The 18,087-nt window shown below is 35.6% G+C and overlaps 1 protein-coding gene across 1 annotated transcript; it reads right to left on the bottom strand.

Annotated features, from left to right (window-relative positions):
* Positions 1-12,357: 12,357 nt before the first annotated feature.
* Positions 12,358-13,625, bottom strand: LOC139841933 (uncharacterized). The gene is made up of 3 exons (XM_071832120.1): positions 13,534-13,625; positions 12,603-13,186; positions 12,358-12,500 (listed from the first exon to the last, which is right to left on the bottom strand). The coding sequence occupies exons 1-3, from the start codon at positions 13,623-13,625 to the stop codon at positions 12,358-12,360; spliced, it is 819 nt and encodes a 272-aa protein (XP_071688221.1).
* Between the last annotated feature and the right edge of the window lie 4,462 nt (positions 13,626-18,087).

Raw genomic sequence — 18,087 nt, 5'->3', positions numbered from 1 at the left:
TATCTATTACAGAGGGAGTATATATTTATTTGTGTATATTTCGGCCAGAATTCTGTGGCTTTTATAGACCTGACCAAACTTTTGGGGCCATGCGATCGCATGGCTCCCCTTTGTTATTTCCATGCGATCGCATGGCATAGAAATCCAGCTCACATTTCCTTGGACACTAGCTTGTCGACATGATATATAAATATATATAATATATATATAATTTATATAATTATATATATATATATATATATATATATATATATATATATATATTATATTCTTGTGCATAGTAGACTTGTAATTTTTGGTCCGTTGAGTCGGGCGTTGATAGTTGGCTCAGGTCCCGATTCCGGATTTTCAAACGTCCTTTCGTACGATTTAATATCTTGTACTTTGCGTTTTACAATTTGTAATTTGCACAAAAAATTATTTTCCTTAACTCCCAAAATCTGCGCAAGTCTTTTAACTCAATTTTTGGGACGCTTTTGAGTGCACTATGGCTTTAAGGACCCTTTTCCAGTTTTAGGACGCTTTTTCTTCAATTCTTTAATCTTCGAGCTTTTCGTTTCGTAACTTGTACTCTTGTCAATTTTAGACGTTTCTCATCATTAATTTGAACCACTAGAATTGTATCTTGTACATTTGAGCTTTTTGGACGTTTTTGTCTTCGACTCTTCATTTTCGCCTTTTGTCTTTGCACTTATTTATTATAAACGAATATCACTTGGAAATAGAACAATTGCAACTGAAAACTTTACATATCGAAAGGATATTGATACTAAATATATGTTTATTTGGAGCACTATCAAATATCCCCACACTTGAACGTTGCTTGTCCTCAAGCAATACATAATTTGAAATTAAATTACACGAATCACTTCTTTATTCTTCACACTTTATACATAAGTGATTTTGATACGGCGGTATAAACAATGGTAGTAACGATGTGGTTTATAGTACCACATGACTATGAAAATTTAGATCCTTTAAGGAAATTGGATCTTTATGAAAACATTTGATCTTTTTGAAAATTCAATCTAGATTTTACCCTAGATAAGTTTTCCGGAATAACCCTTCACCGGTGTTTGCAAAATATTTTTGTGGGTTTTGTGGGTTTCAGATTTTAAAATTTTAGCTCAAAACTTGCGGTTTTGTGTCACCCACTTGCTAACCTTGTATTAGGAAAGCACACGTCCAGTATACTTGCTCCGTATATTACCTTTCGGTAAACTACCGTTCTGTTGTAAAGGAAAGCGTTGAACAAGCAACTGTTAAGGCAATGTCCCTTGACATGCTTTTAATTATGGTCTATAACGTGTCGAATACAATTACTATCCTTTGTAGGAGCAATAGTAAAGATCGTCCTATAGTTTTTTGGTCTGGCACAAGGTCCTGTCTTCGACCATGCTATGCAACCACCGTTCTTACGATTGACACCTGATTTGGTTCAGGTGACCTAATGAATTCCAGGTGAATTCCTAGGATTTTACGTTCAAAGGTAATGAACGCATTAAAAATGGGTTTTCAGAAAACAAATCGGTTTGTAATTTTGATCAAAGTATTTTCTCGTTCAAGCTCGAGTTTAGATATCATTGAATTCCTTGAGTTGGTAATTCTCAATCTTTAAAGTCAATCTCTAGGATTGAGTAATATCAGGCTTAAAAGATGATTTTTGATATTTAAGGAGATTATCCTTTCTGGGGGTCTGATTCATTAGTCTTATCAAGCTAATTTGCACGGTGCCCTTCCCATTTTACGAGACAGATCCTCTCATGGTTAGGATAAGTCTGACCACTTGGCGACCCTGTTTGATGCTGAGGTCCGTGGATTTCCTGCTGATTTTAGAGATGACTTTTCTAGATTTTTCGTCAACCTACAGCTGGTCTGGACGACAACTTCTTGACCTAAATCAAGAAGCGCGTGTCTTTTTTGGAAGACTTTACTTCTTTTTAATGATGGAATTGATTCATCGTGCAGATCCATCTTTCTTATAAATATATTACAGTAATTCGGGTAAAACTGATTAAATTAGTCCAAAACAAAAGCACCTGTAATAACTTTACAGAAACATGTGATAGATAGTTTTTAATTGAATAACTTGGTACATTCTCCCCACACTTGGTTTTTTTCATGCGTCTTTTTATATCTTAATAAATAAATTCAAGCGTTTTAGTTGTTTCTCAATTTATGTCCTTTCCGAGGTAACGATAATTTCGGTATTAACACCTAGTTTTCATCGTTCATAAATATGTATAAACATGATTTTGAATTCAATTAGTTGAAAATTTTTAAAATTTTCATAAAATTTAGAAAATAAACCAAGTATAAACCCGAGAGAACGAATATCCCCATACTTGAGATTATGCAATGCCCTCATTTGCATGAAATCAGACTATAATTATAAATTTACGAGGGTGATAAGTGTACAAAAGTGATTAAAAATACTCAGTTTGTAATTACAAAGCTCGTCGAATGATAGATGGCACGCCTCATCGTTCATTCCATCTTGTTTTATCACACATGTTTTTCTTCAAAAACGGTTGCTTTTCTGAACTGTTTGCTAATTTTTGAAAATGCGTCTTTTACCCTAATCATCATGCATTTTTATTAACGAGTTATGCACTAACCCGAACCCCTAATTTAACGTTAAGTGGGGTTAGACTTCCCCACACTTAGCTGAAGACATGTGAAGTCGGTAGAATAAGTTCCACGAATTAAAATAGTGAGCCAGTTATTTATATCTCGGGTGGTGTATGATATATCAATGGGTTTAAAGTTTAGACTCACCCGATCGTCACTACTTAATTCTTTTTTATGTGTAGCTTTTAGTAAATGGATATGTTTCTTTTCTGGTTCTTGGTCAAATGGATCGATATACACCGACATACATATTATAGGGTGGACAATTCCTAACATTTCCTTCCTTTTATTCTCGGGATCAAAGTTTTCACCTCTATTACCCAATTGGGTGAAATCCGAGGTGTCATTATCTATTACAGCTCGTAGTTCATCTTCGGTAGATGACTCGTCTATTGAGAATATTGGGTTGGAAGGTTGTGGCTGGATTGAAGCAAATTCTTTTTCATTAACGGTCCTTATCGGTTCCTCCACTTTGGTCTCGGGGGTAAAATTTTCAACGTTATCGTTTTCCCAAGAGTACCAATTTGTCACCCTTACTTCTTCTTCATCCATTGATGGATCGACGATTTCGTCGGTAGAGGCTAATGTGTCGATATGTTGTGAAATTGGTAAGACTGAATAAAAAGTATCATCGGGATAGTTGGTGATTTCGGAGCTCTCGAATTCATCAAAATTTGATGATATGAGATTTTCTTGCACACGACTCCTCAGATCAACAGGTGTGTAATCTGATAGAGTTTCAGCTTGCCTATTTACAAACTCTCTCATTTGTTCATTTTGAGCATCAAGTTCTTCGAGTTTGATTTTCATATAATCTAAAGAATTTTCAGGCACATGATTTTCCTCGTCTTCTGGTTGTTGAGTTAGGATATATTCTTGGGAATAATCCCAATTAGAATTGTATTCCTCATAATCATTCCATTCAGGTTCTATGGGTGCATAATTTTCCATAGGAACGTAATAATAACATTCCCATGTTGAGTGATAATCTCCACAGATTTCACAACCAGTTATTGTTTCGTCATTCGTGATCCAAGATTGACCGAACGAATTGTCATCAACACCCATTTGAGAGTATTGATTAAATTGATTTCGGATGTCATAAAGAGTTTCCAAAATATTCTCGAGATTTTCCATAATGCGCTTATTACCAAATTTTAGCTACAATGTGGTGCATTTACTTAATTATCCTATTAGTTATAAAAATAAAAATTATATAAGTTATCAAATTAATAGACTTTTCTGCTTTTGCCCACGTTTCGAATAGCCAATAGATGCAGCAGGGAGCCAGAACCCTTTAAATCGGAAGCTCACAACTCAGCCACTAACAAATCCAACTATTACTACGAAGCAGAAAATTTGGATGTCTATCAATTTAACCGCTTAAAATAATTTTTCGTTTGGAAAATAAAAATCTATGTCCTAAAAACTAGCGTGTCGAGAAATAAGAAAGAAAAAGATTACGCGTAGAAAAACGTCGAAAAATAAAAATAAGAAAGAAAAACGTCGAAACTTAAAAGTCTAAAAACTAAATCTAAAAAGTTGCGCCTAAAGGTCTAAAGCTTAAAAAAAATTCTATATCCAAAACGGCAATTACTTAAAAAGGTACTAAAATATTAAAACGGCGTCGCAAAATTTTAAAGCACCTAAATCTTAGTCTAAAGAAAAAGCACTTAAGAGATTTTACGGCAAAGCCTAAAAATCTAGAAATATAAAATAGGCTACGGCAAAATACTAGTCTTAAAACTAATTACGAACGATAAAGATACAAATATTACGAATAAACGATAAAAATATAAATTATAATTAAAATGATAAAAATACAAATTTTATAAACATATTATTATTATATAAAAATATTAATCTATATATTTAATAATAATAAATAAACTTAAAATTACAAATTAAATATCAAAACAAACTTAAACTAATTAATATTATAATTAAACCCTAATTTAATTAATAATAAAATTATAAACCCTAACTGCATTTAATGCTCGAGTCAGACCTGTCAGGGCAGGCCATGCGATCGCATGGTGTTGAGGCTTCTGGCTCATGTGATCGCATGGGCCTGTAAGTCCAGTTTTTTTTTAATAACTTTATATTGTTTTTCTAAAAATATATATAAATATATTTATACAAAAATAAATTAAAAATATTGCGTTTCGACGACTCTCCGACAGCGGCGCCAAAAACTTGATGTTATGCAAGGTGTATACGAAAATACTATTAATTTTTATAAGGAAATACTATTAAATACGATACAATTTTACACAAGTTTTATTTATTTATATAGATATGGGATATACCTAAATCTTGCTACAACACTATAGGCAGTGTACCTAATTGTAGAGTAGTATAGTTTTTAATAAGTCCGGTTCGTTCCACAGAGAGACGAATTATTTTACACTATATTTTTAAACAATTATATTTGTACAAAATATATTATATATAGTAATAATATATAAAAGGGGGTTTACCGTTTAATGACCGGTTTGTCGATTTTAAAACTTAAGCGTAAATATAAATGACAATAATTAAAGTGCGTAAAATAAATAACAATATAATAATTATGCTTATTTAAACTTCCGTAACCATGATGTTTGATGTTTTGATTATTTATTACCCTGGGTTAATTGTCCTTTGTCCTGGATGTAATTGAAACCTATCTGGGTTTTGCCCATAATAGTTAATCGGTCATAATTATAAAATACTCGGCAAATTTAACCTTATACCCGAAGTCAAATATTCCAACTAATTGGGGATTCGAACTGTAACAAGGTCTTAATACTTTGTTTAATGAATACACCAGGTTATCGACTGTGTGTAATCCAAGGTTTTAATACTTTGTTAACAATTACACCAATTACCCTTGAATGTAATCCACCCCTGTTTTAATGAGTCCATTAACTATTAATTCATCCCCGTGTCCGGTCAAATGAACAATAATTCGTACTTATAAATATCCCGCCCATCATGTCCGATTAAGCGTATGTGGTTATATATAGATACGTCAAATCATAACCTTTATATTAAATTAACGAGGTATCGTTAATTTAATATAAAGCCCATTAATAGCCCATAGTCTAATTTCCACAAGTGTCATTCTTTTGTCCAAACCCCAATTATGGTACAAAGCCCAATAACCCCATCTTAATATTTTTCCTAACATCACGATTACTTTGGCTCAAATAAGCATAATAATAACTTAGTTACAAGACATTAATTTAAAAAGGAAAAACATAGCTTACATTGATTATTTATCGCGTAGCTTTACGCAGACAGAACTTCGACTTTAAAACCCGTAAAATAACCTTTTCATAACCCAAACTATTCTAATATAAAACTACACTATACTATATAATATATATATATATATATATATATATATATATATATATATATATATATATATATATATATATATATATATATATATATTATATCTATTACAGAGGGATTATATATTTATTTGTGTATATTTCGACCAGAATTCTGTGGCTTTTATAGACCTGACCAAACTTTTGGGGCCATGCGATCGCATGGCTCCCCTTTGTTATTTCCATGCGATCGCATGGCATAGAAATCCAGCTCACATTGCCTTGGACACTAGCTTGTCGACATGATATATAAATATATATAATATATATATATATAATTTATATAATTATATATATATATATATATATATATATATATATATATTATATTCTTGTGCATAGTAGACTTGTAATTTTTGGTCCGTTGAGTCGGGCGTTGATAGTTGGCTCAGGTCCCGGTTCCGGATTTTCGAACGTCCTTTCGTACGATTTAATATCTTGTACTTTGCGTTTTGCAATTTGTAATTTGCACAAAAAATTATTTTCCTTAACTCCCAAAATCCGCGCAAGTCTTTTAACTCAATTTTTGGGACGCTTTTGAGTGCACTATGGCTTTAAGGACCCTTTTCCAGTTTTAGGACGCTTTTTCTTCAATTCTTTAATCTTCGTGCTTTTCGTTTCCTAACTTGTATTCTTGTCAATTTTAGACGTTTCTCATCATTAATTTGAACCACTTGAATTGTATCTTGTACATTTGAGCTTTTTGGACGTTTTTATCTTCGAATCTTCGTTTTCGCCTTTTGTCTTTGCACTTATTTATTATAAATGAATATCACTTGGAAATAGAACAATTGCAACTGAAAACTTTACATATCGAAAGGATATTGATACTAAATATATGTTTATTTGGAGCACTATCAAATATCCCCACACTTGAACGTTGCTTGTCCTCAAGTAATACAGAATTTGAAATTAAATTACACGAATCACTTCTTTATTCTTCACACTTTATACATAAGTGATTTTGATACGGCGGTATAAACAATGGTAGTAACGATGTGGTTTACAGTCTCACATGACTATGAAAATTTAGATCCTTTAAGGAAATTGGATCTTTATGAAAACATTTGATCTTTTTGAAAATTCAATCTAGATTTTACCCTACATAAGTTTTCCGGAATAACCCTTCACCGGTGTTTGCAAAATATTTTTGTGGGTTTTGTGGGTTTCAGATTTTAAAATTTTAGCTCAAAACTTGCGGTTTTGTGTCACCCACTTGCTAACCTTGTATTAGGAAAGCACACGTCCAGTATACTTGCTCCGTATATTACCTTTCGGTAAACTACCGTTCGGTTGTAAAGGAAAGCGTTGAACAAGCAACTGTTAAGGCAATGTCCCTTGACATGCTTTTAATTATGGTCTATAACGTGTCGAATACAATTACTATCCTTTGTAGGAGCAATAGTAAAGATCGTCCTATAGTTTTTTGGTCTGGCACAAGGTCCTGTCTTCGACCATGCTATGCAACCACCGTTCTTACGGTTGACACCCGATTTGGTTCAGGTGACCTAATGAATTCCAGGTGAATTCCTAGGATTTTACGTTCAAAGGTAATGAGCGCATTAAAAATGGGTTTTCAGAAAACAAATCGGTTTGTAATTTTGATCAAAGTATTTTCTCGTTCAAGCTCGAGTTTAGATATTATTGAATTCCATGAGTTGGTAATTCTCAATCTTTAAAGTCAATCTCTAGGATTGAGTAATATCAGGCTTAAAAGCTGATTTTTGATCTTTAAGGAGATTATCCTTTCTGGGGGTCTGATTCATTAGTCTTATCAAGCTAATTTGTACGGCGCCCTCCCCATTTTACGAGACAGATCCTCTCATGGTTAGGATAAGTCTCACCACTTGGCGACCCTGTTTGATGCTGAGGTCCGTGGATTTCCTGCTGATTTTAGAGATGACTTTTCTAGATTTTTCGTCAACCTACAGCTGGTCTGGACGAAAACTTCTTGACCTAAATCAAGAAGCACGTGTCTTTTTCGGAAGACTTTACTTCCTTTTAATGATGGAATTGATTCATCGTGCAGATCCATCTTTCTTATAAATATATTACAGTAATTCGGGTAAAACTGATTAAATTAGTCCAAAACAAAAGCACCTGTAATAACTTTACAGAAACATGTGATAGATAGTTTTTAATTGAATAACTTGGTACATTCTCCCCACACTTGGTTTTTTTCATGCGTCTTTTTATATCTTAATAAATAAATTCAAGCGTTTTAGTTGTTTCTCAATTTATGTCCTTTCCGAGGTAACGATAATTTCGGTATTAACACCTAGTTTTCATCGTTCATAAATATGTATAAACATGATTTTGAATTCATTTAGTTGAAAATTTTTAAAATTTTCATAAAATTTAGAAAATAAACCAAGTATAAACCCGAGAGAACGAATATCCCCACACTTGAGATTATGCAATGCCCTCATTTGCATGAAATCAGACTATAATTATAAATTTACGAGGGTGATAAGTGTACAAAAGTGATTAAAAATACCCAGTTTGTAATTACAAAGCTCGTCGAATGATAGATGGCACGCCTCATCGTTCATTCCTTCTTGTTTTATCACACATGTTTTTCTTCAAAAACGGTTGCTTTTCTGAACTGTTTGCTAATTTTTGAAAATGCGTCTTTTACCCTAATCATCATGCATTTTTATTAACGAGTTATGCACTAACCCGAACCCCTAATTTAACGTTAAGTGGGGTTAGACTTCCCCACACTTAGCTAATGACATGTGAAGTCGGTAGAATAAGGTCCACGACTCTAACCGCAATCAATCGAGCACTAGACATTAATACACTATGTAATTAAAAGAAAAACTGATCTAGAAAGATTAGGGTTATGAATTATACCTTAAAAACACAATTAACTTATACTACCGCGTAGAGAATGAAGCGAGGAACAACGTTTATGTTGAAGGTTTCTTCTAATTTCAAGTTGATGCTGGTGTTTTGGTGATGATGGTGATCAACGATGAGCAAGAGAGGGCAGGGGAGAGGCTACCAGTAAATTGTTTTTAGGTTTAGGGATAAGTGTAAGTGATTAATTCTATTTATACTCTAGAATTAGGGCCTAACTTAATCACTAATGACCCAATAAGCCAAAATTAAGTCCATAAGGGTGTTATGGGATGGGGTTTGGCCGATGACCCATCTAGGGGTGTTCCTGGGCTCATTTGTCTAATAGCTTGTACACGCGTGGTCCGTTTCGAGTGTCGTTAACCGTACCGGGTCTTCAGAACGTTAACTAGTCATTGAAACGAAATCATCGGGTTTAATTCATTAAATAATTAATAAATTAATTAAGTTTTTCGTAAAGTCGATAATTATTAAAAATATTTATTTTATCGTTTTTATAGAGTTCCGTAAACTGTAAAGCTTTCTAGGCGATTATCTTAATCGTGTCATTTTCTAAGTATTTCGTTATCCGAAACAAGTTCACTAATTAATATAACAATATTAATTTAAGTAATCCACTAGGATCATGTATGCATTTGATTCAATTAAACACACAAATTTCTAAGTAATCACCGTTAAATATTTAACGGACATGTAACGATAGTAACGGAAAAAGTAGGGTTGTTACATTACCCACATGTTATTAAAAATTTCGTACCGTAATTTTAGTACACGTCCGTCGTAGTCATCTCTTCAGGAAACAGTTGCGGATACTTTTGTCTCATCTGATCTTCACGCTCCCACGTGAATTCTGGTCCTCTACGGGCGTTCCATCGAACTTTAACTATCAGGATTCTGCTTTGTTTGAGCCGCTTGACCTCACGATCCATGATCTCAACTGGTTCTTCAACAAAATGAAGCTTGGGATCAACTTGTATCTTTTCCAAAGGTATAACCAAACTTTCGTCCGATAAGCTTTTCTTCAAGTTAAAACATGGAAAGTGTCATGAATTTCGCTGAGTTCTTGCGGTAGTTTCAGTCTGTACGCTACCGGTCCAATTCTTTCAGTAATCTCAAATGGTCCAATAAATCTCGGACTTAGCTTGCCTCATTTACCAAAATGCACTACACCCTTCCAGGGTGATACTTTGAGCATAACTTTGTCTCCAACCTGAAATTCTAAATCTCGCCTTCTAACGTCGGCGTAATTCTTTTGAAGACTTCAAGCCATCTTCAGCCTCTCTTGAATCTGTACGATCCTCTCAGTTGTTTCATGTATAATCTCAAGACCAGTCAATTGACTATCCCCTAACTCAGTCCAACATACGGGTGATCTACACTTCCTGCCATAAAGTGCTTCAAAAGGCGCGGCCTTTATGCTTGCGTGATAACTGTGTTGTATGAAAATTCTACCAGTGGTAGATGTCTATCCCATCCATTTCCAAAATCAATAACACGTGATCTCAACATGTCTTCTAATGTTTGGATGGTTCTCTCGCTTTGGTCATCAGTTTGAGGGTGATACGTTGTACTCATGTCTAAACGGGTTCCCATTGCCTCTTGCAAAGTTTGCCAGAATCTAGATGTAAATCTGCTGTCTCTGTCAGAAATAATGGATATCAGCACTCCATGCCGGGAAAACACTTCCCTTATGTAGATCTGTGCCAACTTCTCCATCTTATCCGTCTCCTTAATTGGTAGAAAATGAGCTGACTTAGTGAGATGATCAATAATAACCTAAATCGTATCGTGACCTCCCACAGTCTTAGATAACTTAGTAATGAAATCCATAGTAATACATTCCCATTTCCACTAGGGAATCTCTGGTTGTGTCAGCAGTCCTGACGGTTTCTGATGTTCTGCCTTGACTTTAGCACACGTCAAGCACTTACGAACATAGGTTGCAATATTTGCTTTCATATTAGGCCACCAGTACAGTGCCTTAAGATCTTGATACATCTTGTCGGATCCAGGGTGAATATAATATCTTGTCTTGTGTGCCTCATCTAGCATTAGTTCCCTTAATTCACCAAACTTCGGTACCCAAATTCTGTCTACGAAGTATCGGGTTCCATCTTCTCGGACAACAAATTACTTATCCAGTCCTCTAACCGATTCAGTAGCAATGTTCCCTTCCTTCAATGCCTCAAGTTGTGCATCGCGTATCTGAGAAGTAAGGTTCGTTTGGACAGTCATATTCAGCGCTCAAACTCGGAGAGGTTTAGCCTTCTCTTTTCTACTCAAGGCATCTTTAACGACGTTAGCCTTGCTAGGATGATAGTGGATCTCGCAGTTGTAATCATTCAATAGCTCTACCCAATGTCTCTGCCTCATATTAAGTTGTTTCTGGTTTAAGATATGTTGCAAACTCTTGTAATCGGTGAAAACAGTAAACTTAGTACCATACAAGTAATTTCTCCACATCTTCAGTACAAAGACTACAGCACCAAGTTCCAAATCATGTGCAATGTAATTATGTTCATGTACCTTCAGTTATCGTGATCCATAGGCAATCACTTTCTTACGTTGCATTAACACGCAACCAAAACCCTGTCGTGAAGCATCACAGTAAATCACAAAATCTTCATTCCCTTCTGGTAAAGAAAAATCGGAGCAGTCGTCAATTTCCGTTTCAATAACTGAAATGCAGACTCATGTTGCTCAGTCCACTCATACTTCTTACCCTTGTGAGTCAATGTTGTTAACGATCGGGCAATAGTAGAAAATTTCTCAATGAATCTTCTATAATAATCGGCGAGACCTAAAAATTGTCGAATCTGTGTTGGCGACTTAGGTGTCTCCCATTTCTTGACCGTTTCTATCTTCGCAGGATCAACTTGAATACCATTGACACCTACGATACGACTCAAAAATTGAACTTCTTCCAGCCCGAAGTCACACTTCAAAATTTTACATACAACTGCTCTTTCCTGAGCATCTCAAGTAGCAAACGGAGATGTTGTTCATGTTCTTCCTCATTCTTAGAATATACCAGAATATTATCAATAAACACAATAACAAACTTATCCAGATATGGATTACATACACGGTTCATGAGATCTATGAACACAGCCGGTGCGTTCGTCAATCCGAACGACATTACGGTAAATTCATGATGTCCATAGCATGTTCGAAATGCTGTCTTTGGTATATCTGTCTCCTTTACTCTCATCTGATGGTAACCTGACCTCAGATCGATCTTAGAGTAACATCCTGATCCTTTCAACTAATCAAACAAATCATCAATCCTCAGCAACGGATATTTATTCTTGATAGTTAGCTTATTTAGTTCCCTATAATCGATACAGAGTCTCATTGATCCATCCTTTTTCTTAACAAAAAGAACCGGAGATCCCCATGGTGAAGAACTCGGGCGAATGAATCCTTTATCTAAAAGCTCTTGTAACTGACTAGACAGCTTTTGTAATTCTGAAGGTGCAAGCCTTTACGGTGCGCGCGCCACAGGTGCCACTCCAGGCATTAAGTCAATCTGGAATTCTACATCTCTATGTGGTAGCAATCCGGGTAACTCGTTCGGAAAAATATCGGAAAAGTCTCTAACGATCAGCACATCTTCGAGTTTCTTGCCTTCAGATTCAGTTTTGCTCACGTGAACTAGCATAGCAAGACAACCCTTTCTTATGTGTTTCTGCGCCTTCAAATAATTGACGAAGTGTAACGGTGTATTGCTTCGCTCTCCATACACCATTAGAGGCTCATCTTCGGTAACAGGTATGTGAATCGCTTTCTCGTCGCAAACGATGTAGGCTCTATTCTCAGGTAACCAGTCCATTCCAACTACAAGGTCAAAACTTCCCAGCTTAATCGATATCACATCTATTCTAAAAGACGTTCTAGCCAAAATCAAAGTACAATCACGATAGACCTTATCAGCTCTCATTAGATTACCGTTCCCTAGTTCTATAGAGTACAAGTTTTCTAATGATGATACGGGATTCTTAAGATTATGGCAAAAATCTCTGGAAACAGAACTCCTATCAGCTCCAGATTCAAAAAGTACATAAGCATGATGGTTATCGAGTAAAAAAGTACCCGTGACTAACTTAGGATCATCACGAGCTTCAATGGAGTTGATGTTGAAAGCTCTTCCTCTGGCAGGTTCAGTATTCTTAGTTGTAGTTGGACAATCCTTTCTAAAGTGACCAGTTTTCCTACATCCATAATAAACATTTGTACCAGCTTTACATTCTGTGGCCAGGTGTCCATTCTTCTTACACTTATCACACCGCTTTATGCAATCTCCCGGGTCATGCCTATTGCATTTAGTACATAACAGAAATCTTCCCTTATAGCCAAAGTTGGTATTTGGGGTAGTAGTGTTGCCCTTGGCTGTATCCTGTTTCTTGTAAGGTTGCTGGTTGTAGTTCTTTCCAGAGTTGTTGTTGTTGTTGTTATAATTCCACTTTCTCTTGTCTTAGTCTCAGTTGTTGCAGGAGCCTTTCCTCGCTGTTCAACTTGATCTATCAACTCATGAGCCATCTTAACGGCCTCTTGAATAGTCCTTGGCTTCGAAGTAGTCACACCGCTCTGGATGTTCTCTGTTAACCTTTTCACATACAGGGTGATCTTTCAGCATTTGGGAGTAACCATATTCGGGCACATAAGAGCAACCTCAAAGAATCTCCTATTATAGCTGGCTAAATTAGTACCAACCAGTTTCAAGTTCTGGAGTTCCCGCTCCATCTTAACCATCTCATTATAAGGACAATACTCCTATATCATCCTCTGTTTCAAATCCTCCCAGGTATTCTCAAAAGCCTGAACCATACCTACAGACTTTGCATACGTATTCCACCACGTTAATGCACTATCTGACAGCTTACAGGATGCAAACTTCATCCTATCAGCATCTCTACAGCCGCTGATATGAAAAACAGACTCAGTCTTCTCGAACCAATGAGTCAGACCGACCGGGCCTTCAGTACCATTGACCGAATGTGGTTCGCAGCTCATGAAGGTCTTATAAGTGCATCCTCCTTGGGGAGTGTTGGTTTTGACATTGTTGGTGTTGATAGTATTGGTTTGCTGGTTGCTGGTATCATTGGCAATGTTGGTAGTATCCTGGTTGTTGTTGTTTAGAACGTTGATGGTGTCCTGATTATTCTGGTTCTGCTGGTTACTAGTGTTAGTAGTGTTGTTGCTGTTGGTTCCATTACGGAGTTTAGCCACGGCTTCGGTTAGAGCTTCGTTGATCCACCGACAAACATCAGCTTGGGTAACCTTCTTTGGCGGCATTATCTTTCTGATCAAGATAACACGCCAGGTTAGCGTCAATGAAATTAGTATGTAAAAATATACTAGCAACGGGTAGTGATGCATAGTAAATAATATTATATCATAAAGATTCTAGTAGTGCTAGTAGTAAGTAGTAGTGGTACATAGTACTTAGTAGTAACAGTAGTGTTGTCAGTGTATAGTAGTAATCTCAACACTAAGTAACAACATGAAGTGATAACAGTTGTGGCAATAAACCATTCACAGCAGTTATTAATAACTTATCATGCATTACAAGATAATAGTAAACCAAGCACTCTAAGTAGCAAAATTATTCATTTATTGCTCATGTATTAACAAAGAAGTAAAATATCCCTCATGTCATACGTAAAAACCATAAAATAAAAACCACTTCTAGCAATGTATGTATGAGTACCAAGTAATAACAATAATATAAAGTAGTATCGAGTAAAGTGGAACAAGTTCAAATAAAGCATCTATATTTTGGTTTCTGAAGTTCCTTCAACAGGTACTCGATGATCTTTTCCAGATTCTCAACTCTTGACTTAAGGTCATCGGTATTGTTGCTGTTAGTAGCAGCAGTGGATGTGCTATGTTCGGAAGTAGAAGCATCATAGGGATAAAAACGATGGCACATCTGAAGTGATTGGCTGTCATAATGAAAGCTCTTCCAAAATGGGTTATTGCCCAGGACGGGTCCTTTAGGTATCCTACGGTGGCCTCTCGGTCCGTAGGGGTTAACAAAATCTGGATCGATGAAGGGTGATTTGGTGCCAGTAGATGAATCGGGTAATTCGGGTTCGGGTTCAGATTCGGGTTCCGGGTCCTCCTCGGGATTCTTCCCAGGTTCTTCTTCCGGTTCTTCTTTCGATTCTTCTTCTGGTTCCGCTTCCAGCTCTTCTTCCCGTTCGAATTCCATCTCAGGTTCAGACATAATCTCATCACAAACTCCAGTATAGTGTTTCCCTGCACTTGCACGGTCTCCTCGGATTCCGTGTCAAAGTCGGTAAGAATGATGGGATTGAAAGAAGTCATCTAGCACTCAAGAAAACACAAGTTAGTACACTTAGCAATTATATCATTCAGATATAGAAATCAAATAAGGTAAAAAGTAGTGTAACTATAGTCTATGTAACTTAACTAGTCTATGGTTAGAGTCTAGACTCAAAAGGTGTCCTAAAGTCCGACACTCTAATGCAGCCTAGTCCTAGGTAACCGTTTAGCTTTGATACCATATGTAATACCCCATCAGAATCCACTAATGGTGTATTAACTCTGGTCCCACAGTTAACGGTCACGCCCATGAGACGTTTTCAAAAAGTATTCGCATTAAGTTTCAAAAGAAAAGTCATTAAACATAGAAATAGTTCTGAAAATAGTTGACATCCATGAACAACATAAGTAACTCAAAACATTATGAAAGAAAATAGTTTTCAATGTGAATAATAGTCCTTGAAGTAAGTCATGACGAAAACATGTTGGACATCACTCCAGTACTAGCAGCTAACAAGCAAGACAACTTCAGTAATTGGAAGCATTACCTCTAAGGACCTGAGATAAAAACATGCAAAAGGTCAGCAAAAATGTTGAGTGAATCTACAGATTTAGTAAAGCATTTCATAGGTCAGGCCACGAGATTTCTGAAATAAAAGCATCGTAAAATTTATACATTAGCATGAGCACTTGATTATAAGGCTTTAACCATGTGGATAGCTAAAGCGCTGCACGTCTTTCTTTTACCCTTTCTAAGCAAACACCGATCAAGTGTACAAGTTACAATGGAATAAGCACCCCGTAGGTTGAGACGAGGTTTGTCAAACCTAGCGGTACCGTCCCTATAAATCGAGCTTACATAAAGTAATTAATATAATCAAGCTAAGGGATTTCTGATATGAACTCATATGTATATTCATTTAAGTTATTCGTGCCTAATATGTAAAACATTTGAAAAAACATGTTATCTCATCCCATGTAAAAAGTAGTAGGGATTGTAGACTCACCTTAGCAAAAGCACTGAAAAATCTCTTAGTAAAACCGTACGGGAGTCGAACAATCACGATCAAAAAATGCAACCTAGTCAATAGGTCATCTTAAGTAAATACATAGGTCACACTATGTCAACCCATAGTGTACGTATAGTCCTAGTGTTCAGACTGACTCAATAAGCAAGTAAAAGTCAACTAGTCCAAGCAAGTCAACAAAAGTCAAACCAAAAGTCAACTTGGCCAAAGTGGTCAACTAAAGTCAAAATTTTCAGTAGGTCATGAAATCATGGTTAGCATGTCAATCCTAAGTCAACTAACATGTTATAGCTTATAGTTCATCAATTTACATGTACGCAGTTTAACCCATGTCCTTGAAAATACGCACATCTTAGAAACAAGGAGCACAATTCATAACACACAAATCATGAAGACATGGTAAACTCCAGATCATAAATAGACTAAAAAATGATTCCAAAAATTCTAGCCAGGGTCTCATACGATGTATACAAGTCGGGTTTCAGAAAGGGTTTAGTTACAGTTTACCAAATCAGTTTCTGCACGCGCATCAGTTTTAGAAAAATTCTCATTTAATTTAGAAAATAGCTTTTAATGAACGGAAAATTGGAATTACTCCAGACACTCCAAAGTTTTAGTTTTAAAATAACCAAAGACTTTCATGTAGCCAATTTCTACAGATGTGCATAACTCTACAGACCATTCAGATTTACACAATATTCAGACATGTCGTATGGCATAGCATAAAAAACATATTAAACAACGTTTTCAGAAGTTATCATACAAATGTAACATGCTTAGGAACATATAAATATTCATATTCCAGAATATCAAGGTCTCAATCAATCCCTAGTTCACATTAGGTCATTTCTTTTGCATACGAAAACAGTTTCAGCTCACTAAAAAAACACCAATCTTCGTTTTGACACACCGGGATCAATACAAAACCTTTTAACGCAATTCTTAAGTCCAACTCACATGATTTTATAAAGGATTACATTAGTTATCATTTCAATTACCAATTCATAAATAATATATTCCAAAAAATTCGTATAGCATGCAAAACCCTAACGAGAACTTCGATTGATCATAACTTAAGCATACAATAACGAAATCATACAAAATAAAAGTCCAAACTTATTAATTTTTTGAGATCTATCCATATAGATACAATACAAGATCAGTACATAAACTTAAATAATTAGATTCATAACATTCAAATTCGTGATTCATGCAAACGACAACAATCGAGCAAATTAACGACGAACAACGACTCTAATCGCGATCAATCGAGCACTAGACATTAATACACTATTTAATTTAAAGAAAAACTGATCTAGAAAGATTAGTGTTATGAATTATACCTTAAAAACACAATTAACTTATACTACCGCGTAGAGAACGATGAGAGGAACAACATTTATGTTGAAGGTTTCTTCTAATTTCAAGTTGATGATAGTGTTTTGGTGATGATGGTGATCGACGATGAGCAAGAGAGGGCATGGGAGAGGCTACCATTCGATTGTTTTTAGGTTTAGGGATAAGTGTGAGTGATTACTTCTATTTATACTCAAGAATTAGGGCCTAACTTAATCACTAATGACCCAATAAGCCAAAATTAAGTCCATAAGGGTGTGATGGGGTGGGGTTCAGACGATAGCCCATCTAGGGGTGTTCCTGGGCTCGTTTTGTCTAATATCTTGTACGCGCGTGGTCCGTTTCGAGTGCCGTTAACCGTACCGGGTCTCCGAAATGTTAACTAGTCTTTGAAACGAAATCACCGAGTTTAATTCATTAAATAATTAATAAATTAATTAACTTTTTCATAAAGTCAATAATTATTAAAAATAATTATTTTATCATTTTTTCGAGTTCCGTAAACTGAAAAGCATTATTTCGTTATCCGAAACAAGTTCACT

Source organism: Rutidosis leptorrhynchoides, chromosome 4 (genome assembly GCF_046630445.1).
Source record: "Rutidosis leptorrhynchoides isolate AG116_Rl617_1_P2 chromosome 4, CSIRO_AGI_Rlap_v1, whole genome shotgun sequence".
NCBI lineage: Eukaryota > Viridiplantae > Streptophyta > Magnoliopsida > Asterales > Asteraceae > Rutidosis > Rutidosis leptorrhynchoides.
This window is presented reverse-complemented; position numbering and strand designations above follow the sequence as displayed.

Excerpts from the sequence above, each read along its gene's own strand:
- LOC139841933 (XM_071832120.1), bottom strand. The coding sequence starts at position 13,625 with ATGGTTAAGATGGAGCGGGAACTCCAGAACTTGAAACTGGTTGGTACT. Across the intron at positions 13,187-13,533 it reads TTCTTTGAGGTTGCTCTTAT|GCATGACCCGGGAGATTGCA; the intron begins GTGCCCGAATAT and ends TAAATGCAATAG. Across the intron at positions 12,501-12,602 it reads AATGGTGTATGGAGAGCGAA|GCAAGAAACTCGAAGATGTG; the intron begins GCAATACACCGT and ends CTGAATCTGAAG.